Raw genomic sequence first — 19,115 nt, forward strand, 5'->3', positions numbered from 1 at the left:
GTTGCCCGTCAAGTCGATTGGACGGTTCAGGTGTGTATCCAAGGCATGGTGCAAGTTATTAAAAGGCAGTGAGTTTGTTAAAATGCATCTAAATTATGCTAATGAGATGAACAAGTTTAATATCTTGCACCATAATTTCTCTGAATTCCACACCATAGGTTATGATCCATTACCATCATCAACATGTAGTGATCTTGTTAGTACTGTTAATTGCCCTTTATTATCTGATGATTACCGTGGATTTAAATTTTGGGGATCTTCTGATGGCTTAGTCTGTTTAACTTATTGTAATGCTTGGGTGACTAATCCTCCGAAAATTGTTGCCATCTGGAACCCGTGTACTAATGAATGTAAGAAGTTACCAATATCACCAAGTGAAAATCCATCAATAGATTATCACCAACTGTAAGGTTCGGTTTATCAGTAAGTTATGGATTTATTTATGATTACAAGATGGAGGAGTTCAAAGTTGTAAGTCTAGGGATCTATAATCATAAGTATCTGTGTGAGATCCATGTCTACACCTTAGCATCTAATTTATGGAGAAGACATGAGGACATCCCTTATGATCTTCATAACCACTACGTCACACCTGAATTTTCTCGGGTGGCTGTTAATGGAGTTCTTCACTGGAAAGCATTTCGTAAATCAAGGGGACGGAAAACTGAAGTTATCCTTTGTTTTAATATGGCGAAAGAGATATTCGAAGAGATCCAAATACCTGTTAACTTGTTTGATGGAATGTTCGGAACAACTTTGTGTGTGTTAAAAGAATCTCTTTGCTTGCTTGGTTATATTTCTTTGTTATGGGTTGAATTATGGGAGTTGAAGGACTTCGGAGTGAAAGATTCTTGGAGTAGGCTCTTCAACATCGACATACAAAACCTTTTTGGGCATGTTGCACATTTGACACCCTTGCGATTTCTTGAGAACGGTGAAATAATGTTTGGAACGGATAAGAATGATGCATTTAATGTGGTTTTATATGATCCAGAGCATGAAACAACTAGAAAAATTAAGGTGTATAATGGTATGAAGACTTACTCATGTTGTCTTTCTGTCTATAAGGAGAGTTTAGTTTCTCCTAACTCTGGTACTTATTCGAGGAAAGCGGAAATAGAAGACGAAGAAAATGATTTGAAATAACTCTCTGAATAGGAAAGTGGTAATTATGACGTAAAACAGATACTATCCTCTACTAATGGGATCAGTTCAAGATGATGTGACTGACATCTTATGCATGTACGTGTTTTCTTTTGTTACCTTATGTGATTTCGTTTCGTGTTACGAATATTTGCTATAAACCGACTTGTAACTTTGTAAACAGGATCTGTAAAATATTTCCGTGGATTGTATGGTAAGCATGCTAGAAAACACCGTATGTCTAGGTGTTGGATGTATACTCCACTTAATTTCATACTAGAGAAACTGTGCACTTTCTAGGTGCTTGTTTTTCTCTATACTTTTATGTATCTTCTTTATAGCATCCGGTACAACTTTTTCAAAAAGAAGCTGAAATTTCAATTACCTGTTTCGAAGTATAAGAGTTTTCATTGGATATATTAAGACAAAACGAACTATAATAAGAGTTATTAGGTTATGCCTACTGTGTCCCTGAAGAGACTCAAAGCAATTATGAACCAACCCCTTTACACCCGTGAAGGATTTTTGTGATTCCTTCAATGCATCTAGCCTCCATAACCCAAAGAACACCATGATTAGAGATGCTCCGTAAAACAAACCCAACTCCATCTGAACCAGGATGAGCACGAGAAGCTCTATCACAACTGAGAACAATTTGGTTTTGAATAGGAAGAAACCATCTACATTCAGTAATCCGTGCAGTCCTAGCTGGTCTACAACCAATACCAAAGTATTGCAATGGTTGCGAATCTTTTACAGATCTGGAGATATTGCAGTGGTCTATATCCAGGTATCTCTGTAGGATGGATTTTTTCGAGGCGTGGAAAGGATGGGATTTGGAAAAGGAAAAATAATGGTACTTAAGGATGAGCACTATGGAGACCTTCACACCCCATCCAATTGCTACGTCAAGGTACAACGGCTGTGAAGGTGAGAAGGTTGGAAGTTGGAACACTAAATCTTAAAAGACAATCAGTGGACATAAACGTGGAGAGCTAACCGGCTCTAAAGTTATTTCTGACATTTAGCGTTAACACCGGTGAATGGACAGTTGGTGGTGCTTATTTAGTCCACGGTTTTTGCCTAATGTCCATAATGTATAGGTGAAAGAATCTACCCACTAACTGTGAGAATTGAGATGGACTAGATTGTGAATCGGGTTCTTTATGCCTAACCCGCGGCCCATCTGAACAAACTGCGGAGTGCGGACCGTGCTAGTGTAGTCTCGAGGTTACAGAATAACAATGTCTCAAAATATCAAAATATTTTATAAAACAACTCTATATCAAAAAGAAAATAATATAAAAAAATATTAATTTAGAAAAACATTAATCAATAAAAATTCAAAGAATGAAATCATACTCTATATTATTTCATTTTTTGAAAAACAAAATCAAGCTGCGAGGAGTTAAGGCCAACAAGCCAGATACAAATCATTTAAACCCCAAAATCCTATTCTACAGTTTCTTAATTTCCATCACGTTTCTAAACTTAAACTTCTATTTTTGTACTGAAATTATCCATGTTCTCTCCTGTCTATTTTGTCTAAAGCAACACATGAGAAAAGGATCTCCTTCAAGTCTTGATCGCCGGGATTCATGGCCACTACATAGCCATCTAACAAGTACGTACGCGCTAATGGGAACAATGAAAACAGCAGTGAAGTCTCTGTGAAGAGCCTTGGCAAAAGATCATACACGTTGTTCTAGTCTTCCTCTCAGCTTGTGAGTGAGATTGCTTTCACCTTCAACAATGATTTAGGCACGTCGTACAAATAATGTTGCAGAAAGAGATTTTATTTTGTTATCTGTTCATTGGCCAACTTCTCCATGTTTGAGCTAGCTTTCTTGGCCTTCAAATACAAAATATCGAACAAACAGTTTATGGAGAATTTACGTTACTGAATAAAGAATTAACGAGATGGGTGTTTCGTTTATATGCAAGATTCTGACCTGCATATCCCAATCACATCTGATGGTTAAGACAATCACAATCAATGTCTGAACGGCAGTCCCAGCTATCATCCCACTCCATATACCCTGTTCATTATTGCCATCATCCAATTTTATTAGTTTCAGTGCTGGTCAAACCATTATATATCATGATGCTGAGCCCAATCTAACCTGGTGAATGATGAGCAGCATAGTTACTATCAAATAGGAAGTTGAGAAGAATACGTACCGAAATACCTAGATGGAAAACCCAACCAAGGACAATTCCTAGAGGCAGACCAACAATGTAGTAGGAGCCGATGTTTATGTAACTCACGGATGATTGTCACCCTGACCCAACGGCAACACCTGATCATTAATAACAAATAATCGGAAATAATTAAAGGATTTCATTTGATAAAGAACCTAACAGATGGGTGGTAGCAAGTAGTAGATGATATTTTATCACCTGATAGGACAGGTTGAATGCTATTCAAGAGAATCGTAATTCCTAATAGGATAGCAAGATTATCAACTTCTCCGAGTACAGCATTGCTGGATGTGAAGATAATTGCTAACTTCTCGTGAGATATCATGATCACAGAGCACAAAACAAGTCCTATCACCAAAGACGTTGTAGCTGATACAATCGATGCAAATTTTGCACCTTTTCCGTTCCCAGCACCAAGTTCGTTCGCAACCCTTACTCTGTCCATACATACATATACATGATGGCATCACTATTATTTGTTCAAAGACCTCAGAACGCACAACATTATAGGAAAACAGGTAAAGACACAGTATGGAAGTACCGATGCAGGACTCACCCTGTTGCAGCAAAGAAAGCAAGAGGAATCATAAACTCCCATGTATTGATGCTCATACTGTGTTAAAAAATCATAATTACAAACAAATGTACATTAGTTTATTACACCCTTAAGAAACTGCTTTCCACCTCCAAACCATTAAATAAAACTAATTATTAATAAAGAATAAAGAATCATATATCAAATCTAATACTACAAAAGAAATTATATTCCAGATCAAAAATTAAATATGAATAATTAATTAACACACCAGACAGAGAGAGCATCGACCGCAATTTTAGCGTTGTTCAGGTTCGCAGTCATTAATACCAAGTCTCTAAACTGCATGTATTTTCCAGCCACACCAATCAAAAACCATAACGAAACACAATTGCTGAAAACTTGAAACAGAGACATTTGCAGAGAAAAGGGAGAGAGACTTGGATGCATACCATAACATGACCCCAGAAGCTGCAGAAAGCTTGAAAAAGTCCCAAAGCCTGGAAAATGCTTGAACAGAAAAACCAGTCCAAGTATTAGGACAACCACCGAAAATTACATAGCCAAACAACCCAAGCGTCAAAAACCACCAAGTTAGATTCAATGTGACGGTGATACCAATTATTCCAAGACCAAGTCGGTATACAAAAAACCAGCTCACAAAAACATGGAACACCAGAGATGCGAAAGAAACCCAAGTAATTACTGCCATCTCGAGTTGACTTTGAAGAAATCTATGTAATCCGAAATAAAAAGCCAATGAGAAATGAAGGGGAATCAACCAGAATGTCACAAGCCCTGTTAGCTCAGATAAATCATCCGGTTGTCCAATGGGTTTAAGATTGGAGTTGTTAATATGTAAATAGGAAGAATTAGAACGGCACTGAGAAAAAGAACTATCCACGAACGCTGCAAATAGATACCCAACACATGGTATTTCTTTGCTCCATAAGCTTGGCCACGCAATGTCTCTAACGCACTCGCCATTCCTAACTAATTAACAACATAAAAGAAAAGAAATCAACATAGAGATAGAGGGAGATAGAGAGACAGAGATAGAGATAGCATGATTACCAATAAGCCATAGGTAAAGCCGACGAAAACGGTGTAAGCAATGGAGAATGCAGCAAGTTCGAGATCACCCAAGTGGCCAGCAAAGATTTGGGTTATTATGACAGTGGAATAGGACGTTACCCGGCTGAAAATTGCAGGACCAACTACATGCCATAACTTCTTTGATTCATTCCACAACCTCTTCCCTAACTCATTTTCATGGTTTTGATCATCATTACTACAATCATCCACATCTTTTAGTTGGAGGCAGGTTATTGGTAATAATGAAGCTTCTTCCTCTGACATCAATGGCACTGTTATTTCCACTCTACTTTCACCCTCATTTTTCTGCATTTTTTTTGATCTGCTTCAAAATTTTGTATAATACTTTGTTTTGATCTTCACCTGAATTATATATTCTGCCACGAAATAAAATATACGGAAAAAAATTTGTTTCAAAGATGTAATGGAATGAACGTGCATATATAACAATATAATAATTAGTAAATTCCATTGAATCACTGCAAACATTTACTAAAGATATATTTGAGGATTAATTTACGTTACCTCCCCTGGAGAAGATCATAATTTGAGTTACCTCCCCTACACAACAAATATTAGTAAAACCTCCTCTCGTCACTTTTTCCATCCAAACCCGGTTAGCTGAGAAGATCATAATTTGAGTTACCTCCCCTAGAGAAGAACATAATTTGAGTTACCTCCCCTAAGAACATCCAGCTGTACGAAGCAGCTGACTCAGCTAACCGAGTTTGGATGGAAAAAGTGACGAGAGGAGGTTTTACTAATATTTGTTCTGTAGGGGAGGTAACTCAAATTATGATCTTCTCCAGGGGAGGTAACGCAAATTACCCCTATATTTGACCTTAAGGTGATGGTACAGATGATTTGCTTTGTGAACTATTGATTTGGATAGATAAGGTAACTGTAAAGGTTTAGACTTTTATCCAGATAGAAGAAAAGCATTCTTGTCACTTTCTTAATTGGTGGTTAGTTAACAGAGTAGAACTCCTTACCTCTCCGGCTGTGATCACATTCCGAGGTTACACGGGGAATCCAAAAGAATATGTAAACTCTGTATGGCTTAAAAGGGGAGGGAACCACAAATTTTCCAAAGAGAAAGCCAGGCTTATATTGGAAACTGAGGAATACAGCTTACAAACAAATACTTATATGAGTATACAATCACAGTTTGAGTGTCATGTCAATGTAAAACAAAGACACCTAGCATGATTGCACACAACAATGAGGATTTTTTTTTGGTAAAGGCTGTTTCTTCGCAGGGATCTATTGTTTGAGATTCCTCAATTTGTACAGCTTAATACTGGCTTCTATAGCCTGTGAATTGGGTTATGGATATTATAAGAGACAGAGAGAGAGACGTTCAAAAAAACAAATGTGTACCGAGTTTAGAAAGTTTATCAAGATTTTTACATTTTTTTTCCATTCACATCTCACTGTGAAAAAGGTCAATGCCAATGTTTGTACAACAGTTACATGAGTAATCCAGACCATAAAACCTGTTTTAAAACTCCTTTCAGGTGATAATTGATGAAAAAAAAAAGTACTTGACAATTTGGTGTAAAGTAAGAGATAATAGAATTCTTCGCAACTAAGAATATCCCTCATGTGTTAACCCATGCATTATCGCTAGAATAACTCGCCCTATGCAGATGAAATATAACCCCAAAAATCTTTGAGACACGAAAACTGGAAACATACCTTCATGCCTAGAAAATCCTTGAGGGCCCCTGATTGTGTACTGGGAACTTAGCTATGCTTATGTATGCTACAATGGATTGACATCCAGATCCAACAGCCACTCCTAGTTTGTATGCTACAATGTACCCAACATAGAAAATATGTACAGGAATATACCTAGGGTCAGTTAAGGAAAAAAGGTAGAAGAAAAAAAAAATTATACAGAGTTTAGAATGTCTACGTCCCAGTCTTACCAGAGAGAGAACTGGCTGGACGCAATTGAGGAGAACAATGACGGCCAGAAGAGCAGCTAATTCATTTACAGCACCGACAACAGTTGCAGTAGGAGTGAATATCATAGCTAAGTTCTTGCTAAAAACAATAATTATCAAGCAACCCTCAGCAATGGACGTCCCTACAGACACTTTCATCGCAAATTTGGCAGCTTTCTCATTTCCTGCTCCTATCTCACATGTTACTCATACCCTGCATTTCACTGAGATTAAAAGAACTTAAAAACAAGTAGTGCTGGTGCATATCATCAACTTGAAGTTAAACTAGACCTGCATTTATTAATCGTGTAAATAAGAAGGGAGACCTGGATAGACCAAGGAAAGTTCGTAAAACAATGAGAACGGTGTCTGAAGTGAAATTACCCATAAAAAGGGGGAGAGATAGCTGATTAAACCCTGCGCAATCAACTAACAGCAATGGACGTCACCAAAGATACTTTCATCATAGGATTTGGCAACTTTCCTGCTCCTAGCTCACATGCTACTCCTACCCTGCATTTCACTAAGATTAAACGAACCCAAAAACAAGTAGTGCTGGTGCATATCACAAACTTGAAGTTAAACTAGATCTGAATTCATTAATCGTGTAAATAAGAAGAGAGACCTGGATAGACTAAGGAAAGTTCATACAACAACAGAGAACGAGGTCTGAAGGGAAATTACACATAAAAACGGGGAAGACATAGCTGCCTAAACCCTTGGCAATCAACCAAACAGATAAGTGGGAAACAAGAAAGCACAAGCAAAACTGGTAACAGATGGAGGAGCCAAAACCACCAACTGTCATGCCTATTAGCTAATCAATCCACCCCTTGTTTCCCTCTCGCAAGATGGTCTGCACCACCAAATTGGTAACAAACCAAATTCCATCAAAATGTCACCAAGTTCTGATCCTCTTAATCTCTAGTTTTAGATAAATGTAGCCCGCCACAGACCCACGTAATGGCGTGACAAATAACCCAAAAAATCCATCTTTTAGAGCAATTGTTACTTAGCATTCTTAGACTAGGTAAACATATTATTGTTGATCATCTGAATGTAATAAGAAAATCCTAAGGATGTAACCAACCCCGATGCTGCGAAGAACCCAGGCGTGATCATGGACACCCACACATAAATGCTTATGCTGCATCCAAGTTAAATATTGACAACCAAGCAAATAGTGAAAATTAGGGAAAGAAGCACAATTAGAATAAACCCAAAGATGTTGCGCATTCTTGAATTGACATTGTATAAATCCCTGTAATGGGAATTGAAAAGCAAATGAAAAATGAAGAGGAATCAACCAAATTGATAGAATGGAACCTCAATATTCTGTCCTAGAAATCTCAGGATCAGCAAAAATAAAGTGTGGGCAATAAGATACTTGCACCATATGCTTTTCTACATGATGTTTCCAATCCACTAGCAACTCGTAACTAAAATCAAAATCCAATCAAAACCTAGACAAAATAAATCATTAAGAGATTGTGAGAAGGTATGGGTTTGTTCTTACCACGAAGCCAAAGCAAATGGGGATGATGAAAAGGGTTGCAATTGGGGTAGAAACTAAGTCAATATCACTTAAATGACCAGAAATTGCTTGAGTTATTACAGTGATTGAGTGGCAGGATTGAAATGTGCCAATGTTCTTTTTTTTTTAACTCTATCCATATCCTCTCAATAAGACCACCAATTAACTCCATATTCTCCTTTCTTTCATCAGGTGTTACTAACAGAGGTGAGTTTGTTTCTTCAACCTCCATTGATTTGAGTTCTCTGATTCTCTCTCTCCAAAAAGCACTTTTGGACTTGATTTGAGTTACTTGGATAGAGAAAGTTGTTTTTCAAGAATAATTTTTTTTTAGGGACCATGATTTTTTTTTGAAGGGACCATGGTTTTATTAGGCTACCTTTCCTATAATGATAAGGGGTGTCCTAAAACGTTGAAATAACTAACCTATCCTTAACCTAATTTAATTTAAAATCAACCTAATAACCACCTATATATATATAACCACCACCTCCTCCCACCACCACCGCCCACCACCGTCGATTACCACCACCACCTCCGATTATCACCACCACCAACCACCACCACCACCAACCACCGCCGATTACCACCACCACCACCTCTGATTATCACCACCACCAACCACCGATTACCACCACCACATCCTCCCACCACCACCACCGCCTATTTAAGAAATGTAACAACATCAATGCAATCACAATTAAGTTCGGTTACATGATAATCTTATCGAGTATAAAAGACGCCAGCCGCAGCCTGATTCTGCCATGGGACCACTCCGGAGGTATTTTCCAACAAACGCTTCACTTTAATTTGATTTTGATTGCTTCAATCGAATAGAAATCATGTAGGGTTTTAATAGGAGTTACAGAGCCATGTTCGGTTAGGCCGATTTTCCAAAAAAATCCTAGTTTACTAACCGAACTTCTTGAAAATGAAGAACACGAAGAACAGTTCGGTTCTATTGGATATAAAAACTAAGTCACTGAACTCTCTGTTCGGTTGTTTCGCAAAAAAAATTAAAACTACAAAGTAACCGAACTTCACCCTTAGAAAAAAAAAAAACAAATCCAGTCTAACCGAACTGTGTTGTTGTGGCCACTATGTTGAGTTCCAAAATAACCGAACTTAGCCAATAAAGTTCGGTTTTTCGCAAAAACATTTAAAACTACAAAGTAACTGAACTTAGCCAATAGACGCTGGAACTTCACATTCTTTTTGTTTGTTAAGTTTGGTAACTTCACAATTTTATCGCAGAAACCGAACTCAAAGTTCGGTCGGTTAGCTGTTAGGTTCAAGTTTGCGAAAGAACCGAACTTTGTACACTTATATACTCTTATATTACGTAAAGTTCGGTTAGATCAAAAGTGCATGCAGTTTGCGAACCAACCGAACTTTGTACACCAAAGTTCGGTTAGTTGAGAACCAACCGAATATAACGCTGTAACTCCTAGAAATTCTATTATTAGAGAGTTCGGTAACCTGCGTGTTTGGAACAAGTAACCGAACTACACTTTCAGATGAGTTCGGTTACTTGTTCATCTCACGGGGCAACCGAACTACAACTTCAGATGAGTTCGGTTACTTGTTCTTCATATAAAGTAACCGAACTACAGCTTCAGATGAGTTCGGTTACTTGTTCTTCATATAAAGTAACCGAACTGTTCAAAATCCAGTTCAAATCCGGATCATTTTGAAGATTAACAAATATTCTAGGAGAGGATGGAGATGAAGAATCATATGAGTTTTCATCATTTGAATACTCAAACTTAGTGAATTGGAAACAAAATTTATTTTCCATGTTTTTCTCCTTCATCTTCTCTAACTCTACTCTCTCAATAATTCTACTCAACTAATAATAGACTCATCGTTTAATTTAATCTCACCAATTGTTTTTAACTAAATCATTCACTAATCATAACCTAAAATTAATTAAGAGGGTAGATTAGGTATTAAATAAATAACTAGATATGGGGTGACCTTGAATTACTTCTAGTGCCTTTACCCAAAATAAAACCATGGTCTCCACAAAAAAATCATGGTCCCAAAAAATCGGATAAATTTTGATGTGGGCGTTCTTTGATGGGGGCATGAGGGACAAATCAGGAGTTGACATGTGTTTTTCATATTAATTGATTCCAACAAATTTTGTTTCCAAAAAAACAAGACAAGTTTATTTTTTGAGAAAATATTGGTTATCTTAATTGCTTATATTTTATCTTTGATATTTTTGGCAGCAAAATTAGTTGAATCAATTAATATGAAAAACACATGTCAACTCTTGATTTGTCCCTCATGCCCCCATCAAAGAACGCCCACATCAAAAATTTATCCCAAAAAATCATTCTTTTTCAAGTGTTTGGGTTTTGGGCCTTTTGGCCTGAATGGCTAAAATTGTTGTTGGGCCGGCGGCATATCTAGGAATTACCAATAGGTACCATTATAGTGTTCTTAGTTAGTGGCAGGTCCACCCATTAAAGCCCACTAATCAGAGGTCCATAATTAAGAGAAAACATGAAAATGGACCAAATTTTTTAAGCCTAGGTCCTGTACACGTGCGGGACAAATTGTACGAAATTTCTAAATACCTAAACTACCCTTCCAATCCTACATATATTAAAGCAATCTATTTCAAAATTTCTAAAAAAAATTTCAGCCGATTATTCTTGGGAAAATTCTGCTCTCTTTCTTCTTCTGGATTTGGAACTAGGGTTTCTGAAGATTTCTTCTGCAATTTTTAACAGGTATGTTGCTAAATCTTTTCGTTTTCTTCTTTCTGCTACAATTTAATGGAGATAGGTTGTGTTCTGTTTTTTTTTTATGATTTTTGTTCGTTTTTATTCAGTTATTTGGTTAGATTGTTAAGCTTTTAGTTTATTTTAGCTTTCGATTTGATTATATTTCTGTTTTCTTTTCAAAATCAGTTTTGTTTTCACTTTCAGATCGTATTATCCAGCAGTACATATGTGACATACTCATTGTTTGTGCTACAGTTTTTGAATCATTATAAGATTTGAATTTTGGATCATGGAGATTGGTTGTGTTCTGTTTTGTTTTTTATGAATCTTGTTCGTATTTATTAAGTTATTTGGTTAGATTGTTAAGTTTTTAGCTTATTTTAGCTTTCGATTTGATTATCTTTCTGTTCTTTTTTCAAAATCAGTTTTGTTCTCACTTTCAGATCGTATTATCCAGCAGTACATATATGACATACTCATTGTTTCTGCTACAGTTTTTGAATCATGTTTAAGATTTGAATTTTGGATCATGGAGATTGGTTGTGTTCTGTTTGTTTTTTATGAATCTTGTTCGTATTTATTCAGTTATTTGGTTAGATTGTTAAGTTTTTAGCTTATTTTAGCTTTCGATTTGATTAGCTTTCTGTTTTCTTTTCAAAATCAGGTTTGTTTTCACTTTCAGATCGTATTATCCAGCAGTACATATATGACATACTCATTGTTTCTGCTACAGTTTTTGAATCATGTTTAAGATTTGAATTTTGGATCATGGAGATTGGTTGTGTTCTGTTTGTTTTTTATGAATCTTGTTCGTATTTATTCAGTTATTTGGTTAGATTGTTAAGTTTTTAGCTTATTTTAGCTTTCGATTTGATTATCTTTCTGTTTTCTTTTCAAAATCAGGTTTGTTCTCACTTTCAGATCGTATTATCCAGCAGTACATATATGACATACTCATTGTTTCTGCTCTTAGATTCGGTTTCTTGCATAGATCTCTCACTTTTTTTAGTTTGACCCATCAGTACGTATGTGAAATACTGTATTTTAATACTGTTACATCTTTGTCACATTTGCAGGTTCAAAACATGTCTGATGCAGAGTGTTCCAATCCAAATACCTACTGCTATGCATACATTTACTATAAGCATCATCATTTTGCTCACCTCGTTACTTTTAAGTCTAGTATTGATGACCTGAAATTTCTTATTTGTGAAAACTGGAGAACCTTGAACCCTTCTGAGATTATCATCACTTATGTTGAGAATGGTGTCAAAGTGCCTGTGATTGCTGACTTTCAACTTCATGGTCTCGCTGCCTTGCATTTTTCAAAGAAATCGGCGTTCTTTGAGATGCATGTGGATTTTCTTTCTGCTGGTGGATGTAGTTCCTCTACATTCAACGACGTCGACAACAATTCAGAACTGATTAGGGAAGATAGAGATAGTTATGAAACTGATGGAAAAGAAATTGTTAAACCTCTTCTGTCCGATGGGTGGGAGAATGTTTTTGATGATCCTAACAAGCTTTTTCGTGGTGGTGTTGATGATGTTCGGTTGGCCTGTCAAAAGTATTGTTTGAAGACTGGGTATCGCGTAACAAAGGTGAAGAATGATCGTGAAAGGTTCACAATGAAATGCAGTAAAGTCCCATGCACTTGGATGATCCATGCAGTTGCTATTGATTCTACTTGCGATGTTTTTAGGATAAAAAAGTATGTTGGGAGGCACACTTGTGGAGCTGGTGTGAAGTTGAGAAGTCCTAAAGTATCGAAGAAGCTGGTACACAACCTTATTCATGATCGTGTGATGCACAACCCACTTATCAAGCCTCGCGAAATTGAAGATTATATAAAAGTTGGTGCTGGTGTTAATATCAAATATCACCATGCATATCATGGTTTGGAACGGTCACCCCATGAAATTTTTGGGAATGATGTAAAGTCTTACTCTGATCTGGTTTGGTGGGTGAATTCATTGAAAGAAACAAATCCTGGCTCTTATGAGGATTTTCAGTTTAACGATGCAACTCAGACATTTGAAAGGTTATTCATCGCAATAGGCGCTTGTATTGAAGGTACCCTTATGGCTGCTACTTGTCTGAATGGGAATCAAGGCAAGTGCTCTTTGTTACGTTTTAATTGTTATTGTTTACAAGTTATTCACTGCTTTTAATAGTTGGAACTTTTTGAGTATACCATTTATGTACTGAAAATTTATTGTGTCTAACACACATTAATTCATATATGTAAGCATAAGACCTTTTTTTGAGTACAATATGTCTATTATGTACTGGAAATTCTTAGTCTATTTTCCAGTACATAATATATGTTACGTCTATGAATATAGCAACATATTTAGTGACAGTATATAATATATGTACTGTTTTTTTTTTTCCAGGTTTTTATCCGCTAGCCTTTGGATTGGTCCCAGGAGAGGATGTTGACAATTGGGATTGGTTTATGTGCAATCTTAGCAACATTGTTGATGACCGTCCTATCACCTTTATGTCTGATCGTCATGAAGGATTGTTGAGGGCTATTCCTAAACACTTTCCTACTTCCCATCATGGCTATTGTTACTACCACTTGCAAGGAAACTTACCAATCAGGAAATCGGACGAGAAGTACAAAGAAGTTATGGCTTGTTTCAAAAAAGCAACTTATGCTCTCACACCAGCAAGATATGAAGAAGCACTAATGGAAATGGAGTTAATGGGAAGGCATGGGGTTGCTGAGTATTGCCGCAATATGCCTAGGGAACATTGGTCCAGCGCGTTCTTCACTGGCTGTAGATTTGGTCAGACTACATCAAGCGTTGCTGAGTCCTTCAATAATTGGATTCGGAAAGACAAGAGGTTTCCTGCCTGCGCCCTCGTTGACATGATCAGGTTTGTGTGTGTGTTTTTTTTGTTGGTGTTTTCTTTGTTTTTGGTTCATTTTTTTTGTTCAAAATTTATTACAGTTGTTCTTTTTGTTCCATTCATAGGTTACGCGTTATGGAGTTGATGAATGAACGTCGCGAAATGAGTCTTTTGATGGACCCAGAGAAGCTCACTCCTACCTACGAGGCGTTACTTAAAGAACATATTCAAATTGGTCGAGTTTGGAATGTTACTCAGTCATCTGCGTATGAGTATGAGATTCATTCGCCTAGGTTAGCTTTATCCCATAAAACAACTTTTACTGTACTATAGCATACATGTAGGAGTGAATCATATGTTTTGTTTTTTTGTATTTGCTTGCAGTGCTGCATATATGTACTGCTTTTTAAGTTATTTGTGCTGAAAAGCTTTTTACGCATCTGCAGGTCTCACACTGTTGATCTGCTGAACAAGACTTGCACCTGCCAAAGATGGCGTGTTTATGGTTTTCCATGCTCTCATGCTACAGCAGCTATATTCCAAGGGTGATCGATACGTAGATTATATCGAAGACTACTTCAAAGTTACAAATTTTCAGCAGCTGTATTCAATTGCTATCAGACCAATCCCCAACTACAACAGGCCAGAGCAGTATCTGCCAGAGGATACTATTTTTCCACCCCATCCACGAGTTCCACCAGGTAGGCCAAAGGGAAATCGTATCAAGAATGCATGGGAGAAAGCTAGGAAGTCCGTCCGTTGTTCCAACTGTAAGAAGAAAACTCACCACAACAAGGCAACGTGCACTGTCATTCCTTCATACCCATGAGTTTTAGATTTTCAGTTCTCCCTTATTAGTTCTATTGGTCACAATGCAGATTCTGTTTTGCGCATCATTTTAAATACTTTTGTTCGCTTTTTTTAGAGTGCTGAAATTATGTACTGTTTGATATCTTTCTGGGACAAGGTACTTTGTGCTCATTTAAGACTCTTTTAATGGTACTTTGTACTGCATTATCCACTTTCAATATTATTGGTTTTCAGGTTGATTTCCAAGTTTGTTCAAGACTTTCTGAGCACAACTATTATGTACTTTCTGTTCAATTAAGACACACCAAACAAAGAGACCAGCTCTGAGATTCATGTTCTCTCCCATCATGATTAACAAATTTAGAGAGTCATATTCTTCAATTGACTCTAATAGCTGGTCTATGTTACATAATACACAACAAAACACTTCATACTATGGACTTTTACCATCCAACATGTCAACATTTTTATAAAGCCAAACAACTGTACATAGATTAAACACAAACACCATAGTTTCGAGAACAATTGTTATCAAAATAAATAAGAATAATTACTAAACTTTGATATTGTCTAAAACAAACTAGCAAACTCTGAATATGTTCTCTATGATAACTTCTACTATGCATTCCTAATTCATATAAGCACTGTCTTAAAAACCTTTTGGAGCATGAATATTCCAGCTCTCCTCAGGAGGAGATGTTGCTGAGAGTATTTTGCATGCTAAAGAGATCCTCTTCTTATGTATTTTGTCCTTTAGTTCTTCTGGGTCTCCCAAGCTCATTCGCACTCCATCAATTACTTCCTCCTTTGCAACTTTCTTCATGATGTGCATGATATATAGCACAATCTGGATAGTCTCCCTGTTGAGGTGTTGGGTAACTAATCATCTTTACTCTGCTTACAAGTGGAAGGCGCAGGCTCGACAAGCGTTCATTAATTGCTAACAAGCAGTATTCTGCCATAAGATTAGCATTATCGAGACACTCATTTTTGGATACAGCTTCCCAAGTGTTGTAGTGGAAGAATTCGCCTTTCTCGCATTCATACACAAGAAGCGTCCAATGCACGTTTTGGTGTGACATTGGAATAATAATCTTCCTGGTTCCTTCCTCCATATTCCTGATGGGTAAGAATACAGCAGTGTTTGCTGCTACTTGATGTACTGGGTCACTTAAATAAAACTGAAAAAGAATTAAATTTATCAGTGTAGTAAATATGTACTGAAAATTATAGTGTAAAACACATATATGAAAGCATAATATTTGTTACAACATCAAAAAAAATTGTTTCGTTTTAGTTTCGCAGATATGCTATGCCCTTTACAAAGACATGATGCATGTTGTTTAAAGATAAATTGGAAAACATACCCAGCCTGTTGGATCAATGTGGAGTACTGGAATGTACTTTCTCTGTCCATTCACTGGTTGCTCATTATGATATGCTTTTTTCAGTTGGTATTGCCTGAGTAATTTATAAGATCTCCCTCTAAAGCCCTGTTATGTAGCAGATCTTCAAAGGTCTCTGCAGATAATATGTGATGACCAATCACAGCAGGAGCTTTCCAAGCACTGTTGCTGCAAATTCAAATAATCCAAATCAATTATAAGTTTGATTCTAAACGAAGTACATAAAGTTTTGTTAAAATGAAAGGGACATATCCAAGAGAGACTCACATTGAGGTAGCTTTGTCAAAAAAAGGAGAGAGAAGCGCTCTTTGTTGTGAACTCAAATCCTTATAGAACGGAGATTTCCTTAGGCTCAACAACTTGCGTGCATTCTTCACTTTTTTAGTAAGTTCTTGCAGATTTGGATCACCTTTAGCTTTTCTCTTTCTCACATTCTCGCTATCCTTTTTCTGAACTTTCTCTGTTGGGCAATCTTTTCCAACTGGGTTTTCAGTTCTGGACTTTGTTTTTCGCCTTTTATGTCCCGACAGTCCTTTGCCACTAGCAAACTCAGGATCAACTCTTTTCTGCGGGTGGCTCCGAGTTACTGGCTTCTGAGGGGTGTATGTGATTTTTGGAGTAAGTTTCTTCTCCTTGGCTGAGATAGTCGGCTTTTTCTTCTCCTTGTCCATGACTGACGTGGTCGACTTCGCTATTGGTTTGACTTCATTACTCTTTGTAGCCAGCCTATCTTCGAGTCTCTTGGCAAGTGTTACGTCATCTTCCTCTGATGTTTGACTAACTCCAGGTTCGTTATCCTTCAATATACCATAAACGTAAAAAAAAATGAGAGACTAAAAAAGCAAAAAAAAAATGAACAGAATAGAACATATGTATTCTTGGATTCTTTTCAGTACAGAAGTTATGTACTTTTAGTTTCACTGAGTACATAACATATGTACTGTTGGTTTTTCCCATGTTATTGAACATATGTAACATAAGTGGTCCATTAAGTATTGATAAATTTGTTACTTTTCACTTTTTTGGTAATTATAATTACCTTCTGTAGCTCAGAAAGAAGTTGGAGAGTCTCAGCATATGCTTTAGCTTTTTCGGCGCTCATATTCTTCTTCAGTCGAGCTTCCTCTGCCTTTTCAGCATCTAAAACTGGATACTTCTGTTTGAGAATCGGCAGCATTAGTACATATGCTAAAAGCATCATTAAAAACAAAACATAAATTCATTAAACAGAAGTAGATTTAGGTACTTACAAGACTCTCTAATTTTTAGTAGGCTGTTGCTTTCTGTCATTCTTCATTTTCTTCTTCCTTTCTACTTCATTGAATGGAATGGGATCCCAAGGTTTCCTTATTCCCTGCATTTGAAACAAATCAGACTACGAGCTATTTGACCAAAAATTGATATACGTACTGCTGGTTATATGTATCAGAAGGATATATGTACTAGGTTTAGAACATGTTCATACTTCTTGTTCAGGTTGCTGAAGATCAGCTTTCAAACGATCTTTTTCAGATGCAGCTAAAACAATTGCAGAGGCTTCATAAAGTGTAGGTGCAGTATCGATTTGAGCTTGCTCATCCGAGGGATCTGTTTGAGCTTGATCTGATGCTCCTCTAGCAGCTGGAGCTTCATTATGCGCAGGCGCAGCTGCAAGATGGATTTGAGGTGGATCAGGTGCACCTAGATCAATTGCAGGTTGCTTCACCTCTTCTCCATTTTGATCACTTGGTCTAAACCCAAGTCAAAATTTGGTCTTGAAACTTGTGATGGAGGATCCAGATCTTTAGCATAAAATTTGTCGAAGATTTGAGAAGATTCCATTTTTTCCAAGCTTGGTAAACTACCAGTCGACGGGTACTCCAGACTAAGAATTCCTAAGGATGGATAAGGATCTCCCATAATTTCAGCTTGTAGATATTTTGAGTACTCATCGGTATAAATACCCTTCCCATGGATGGCCAGGTCAATCAGTTTCTCCATCGGCACGGTATGCAGTTCTTTGAGACTCGGCAGCTCACAAACCAAAGGCATAAACTGCATATTCGGCAACATTTCTTCAAGCGATGCACCCTACATAAATGCAATGCCAAACCGTATTATTTTATAGGATGACAAAGTATAAAATTGGTAACTAGTGTAACGTTCAATTCGCTCACCTGTCTATCTCTAAGAGAACCAATTTCCACTTCAATATTACCCAGAACTTGTGTCGCTGCTGTTTGTTGGAGTTCAGCCTTTTCAGTCTGTTATTCAACATAAGGTGATATGTTCTTAATCAGTATTGCAGATATGTACTTGTATGTTTTTTCAGTATAGTAGATATGTACTGACAAGTTTTAGTTTTTTATAAACTAAACTAATACTAGAAAGAATATAACTTACCTGTGATGGTTCTGGCATGCTCTTTTCCTCTTGCAGCTCTTTCACCTTTCGCTCCAAATCAGATCTATCCCAAATTTTAAACTGTGAAACTTCAATATCGAACTGTGTGAGATTTTCTTCAGAGCCCCCCATAACAGGCATTGTTGGAGTAGCATTTCCCTGTTCATTCGACTTTTCTTGGGTATCATCTGGAATTTCCTGATCATCCTCTGTTACCAAAGGAGTAGTTGCTGATGGAACGGTGTCATCCAAATCATCATGCCCTTCTTCAGAGCTACTGCTAGATTCTTCTTCTCCCGAGTTTGGTTGTGGAAGTGGGTAAGCTATGTGATATATATCATTCAAAATCTCTTCTAGGATACTCACATCAATGGGGAGTCCGTCCTCTTTCCTGCTCTGTAATTCACACCATTTTTCTGCAATTGTCAGCCTCAAATCTTCATTCTTTACTTCCAAATCCTCGAA

At 37.0% G+C, this 19,115-nt stretch overlaps 2 protein-coding genes and 1 pseudogene across 2 annotated transcripts; 1 reads left to right on the forward strand and 2 right to left on the reverse strand.

Annotated features, from left to right (window-relative positions):
• Nucleotides 1-2,471: 2,471 nt before the first annotated feature.
• LOC113311532 lies at nucleotides 2,472-8,725 on the reverse strand (annotated as a pseudogene).
• A 3,817-nt stretch (nucleotides 8,726-12,542) lies between these two features.
• Nucleotides 12,543-14,601, forward strand: LOC113357280. The gene is made up of 4 exons (XM_026600641.1): nucleotides 12,543-13,305; nucleotides 13,590-14,079; nucleotides 14,178-14,345; nucleotides 14,499-14,601. Exons 1-4 carry the CDS (start codon nucleotides 12,543-12,545, stop codon nucleotides 14,599-14,601), a joined length of 1,524 nt encoding a protein of 507 aa, XP_026456426.1.
• Nucleotides 14,602-16,309: 1,708 nt separating this feature from the next.
• On the reverse strand, nucleotides 16,310-17,524 carry LOC113357287. The gene is made up of 4 exons (XM_026600654.1): nucleotides 17,519-17,524; nucleotides 17,308-17,424; nucleotides 16,536-17,065; nucleotides 16,310-16,436 (listed from the first exon to the last, which is right to left on the reverse strand). Exons 2-4 carry the CDS (start codon nucleotides 17,368-17,370, stop codon nucleotides 16,310-16,312), a joined length of 720 nt encoding a protein of 239 aa, XP_026456439.1. The 5' UTR covers nucleotides 17,371-17,424; nucleotides 17,519-17,524.
• Between the last annotated feature and the right edge of the window lie 1,591 nt (nucleotides 17,525-19,115).

This window comes from Papaver somniferum, chromosome 1 (genome assembly GCF_003573695.1).
Source record: "Papaver somniferum cultivar HN1 chromosome 1, ASM357369v1, whole genome shotgun sequence".
NCBI classification, from domain to species: domain Eukaryota; kingdom Viridiplantae; phylum Streptophyta; class Magnoliopsida; order Ranunculales; family Papaveraceae; genus Papaver; species Papaver somniferum.

Bases quoted from the DNA above. Each gene is read 5' to 3' on its own strand.
- LOC113357287 (XM_026600654.1), bottom strand. From the start codon at position 17,370: ATGAGCGCCGAAAAAGCTAAAGCATATGCTGAGACTCTCCAACTTCTT. The intron at 17,066-17,307 runs GTAATTATAATT...GGTATATTGAAG, and splicing joins TTCTTTCTGAGCTACAGAAG to GATAACGAACCTGGAGTTAG. The intron at 16,437-16,535 runs GTGAGTCTCTCT...TTGAATTTGCAG, and splicing joins TTTGACAAAGCTACCTCAAT to CAACAGTGCTTGGAAAGCTC.
- LOC113357280 (XM_026600641.1), top strand. From the start codon at position 12,543: ATGCATGTGGATTTTCTTTCTGCTGGTGGATGTAGTTCCTCTACATTC. The intron at 14,080-14,177 runs GTTTGTGTGTGT...TTCCATTCATAG, and splicing joins GCCCTCGTTGACATGATCAG to GTTACGCGTTATGGAGTTGA. The intron at 14,346-14,498 runs GTTAGCTTTATC...ACGCATCTGCAG, and splicing joins TATGAGATTCATTCGCCTAG to GTCTCACACTGTTGATCTGC.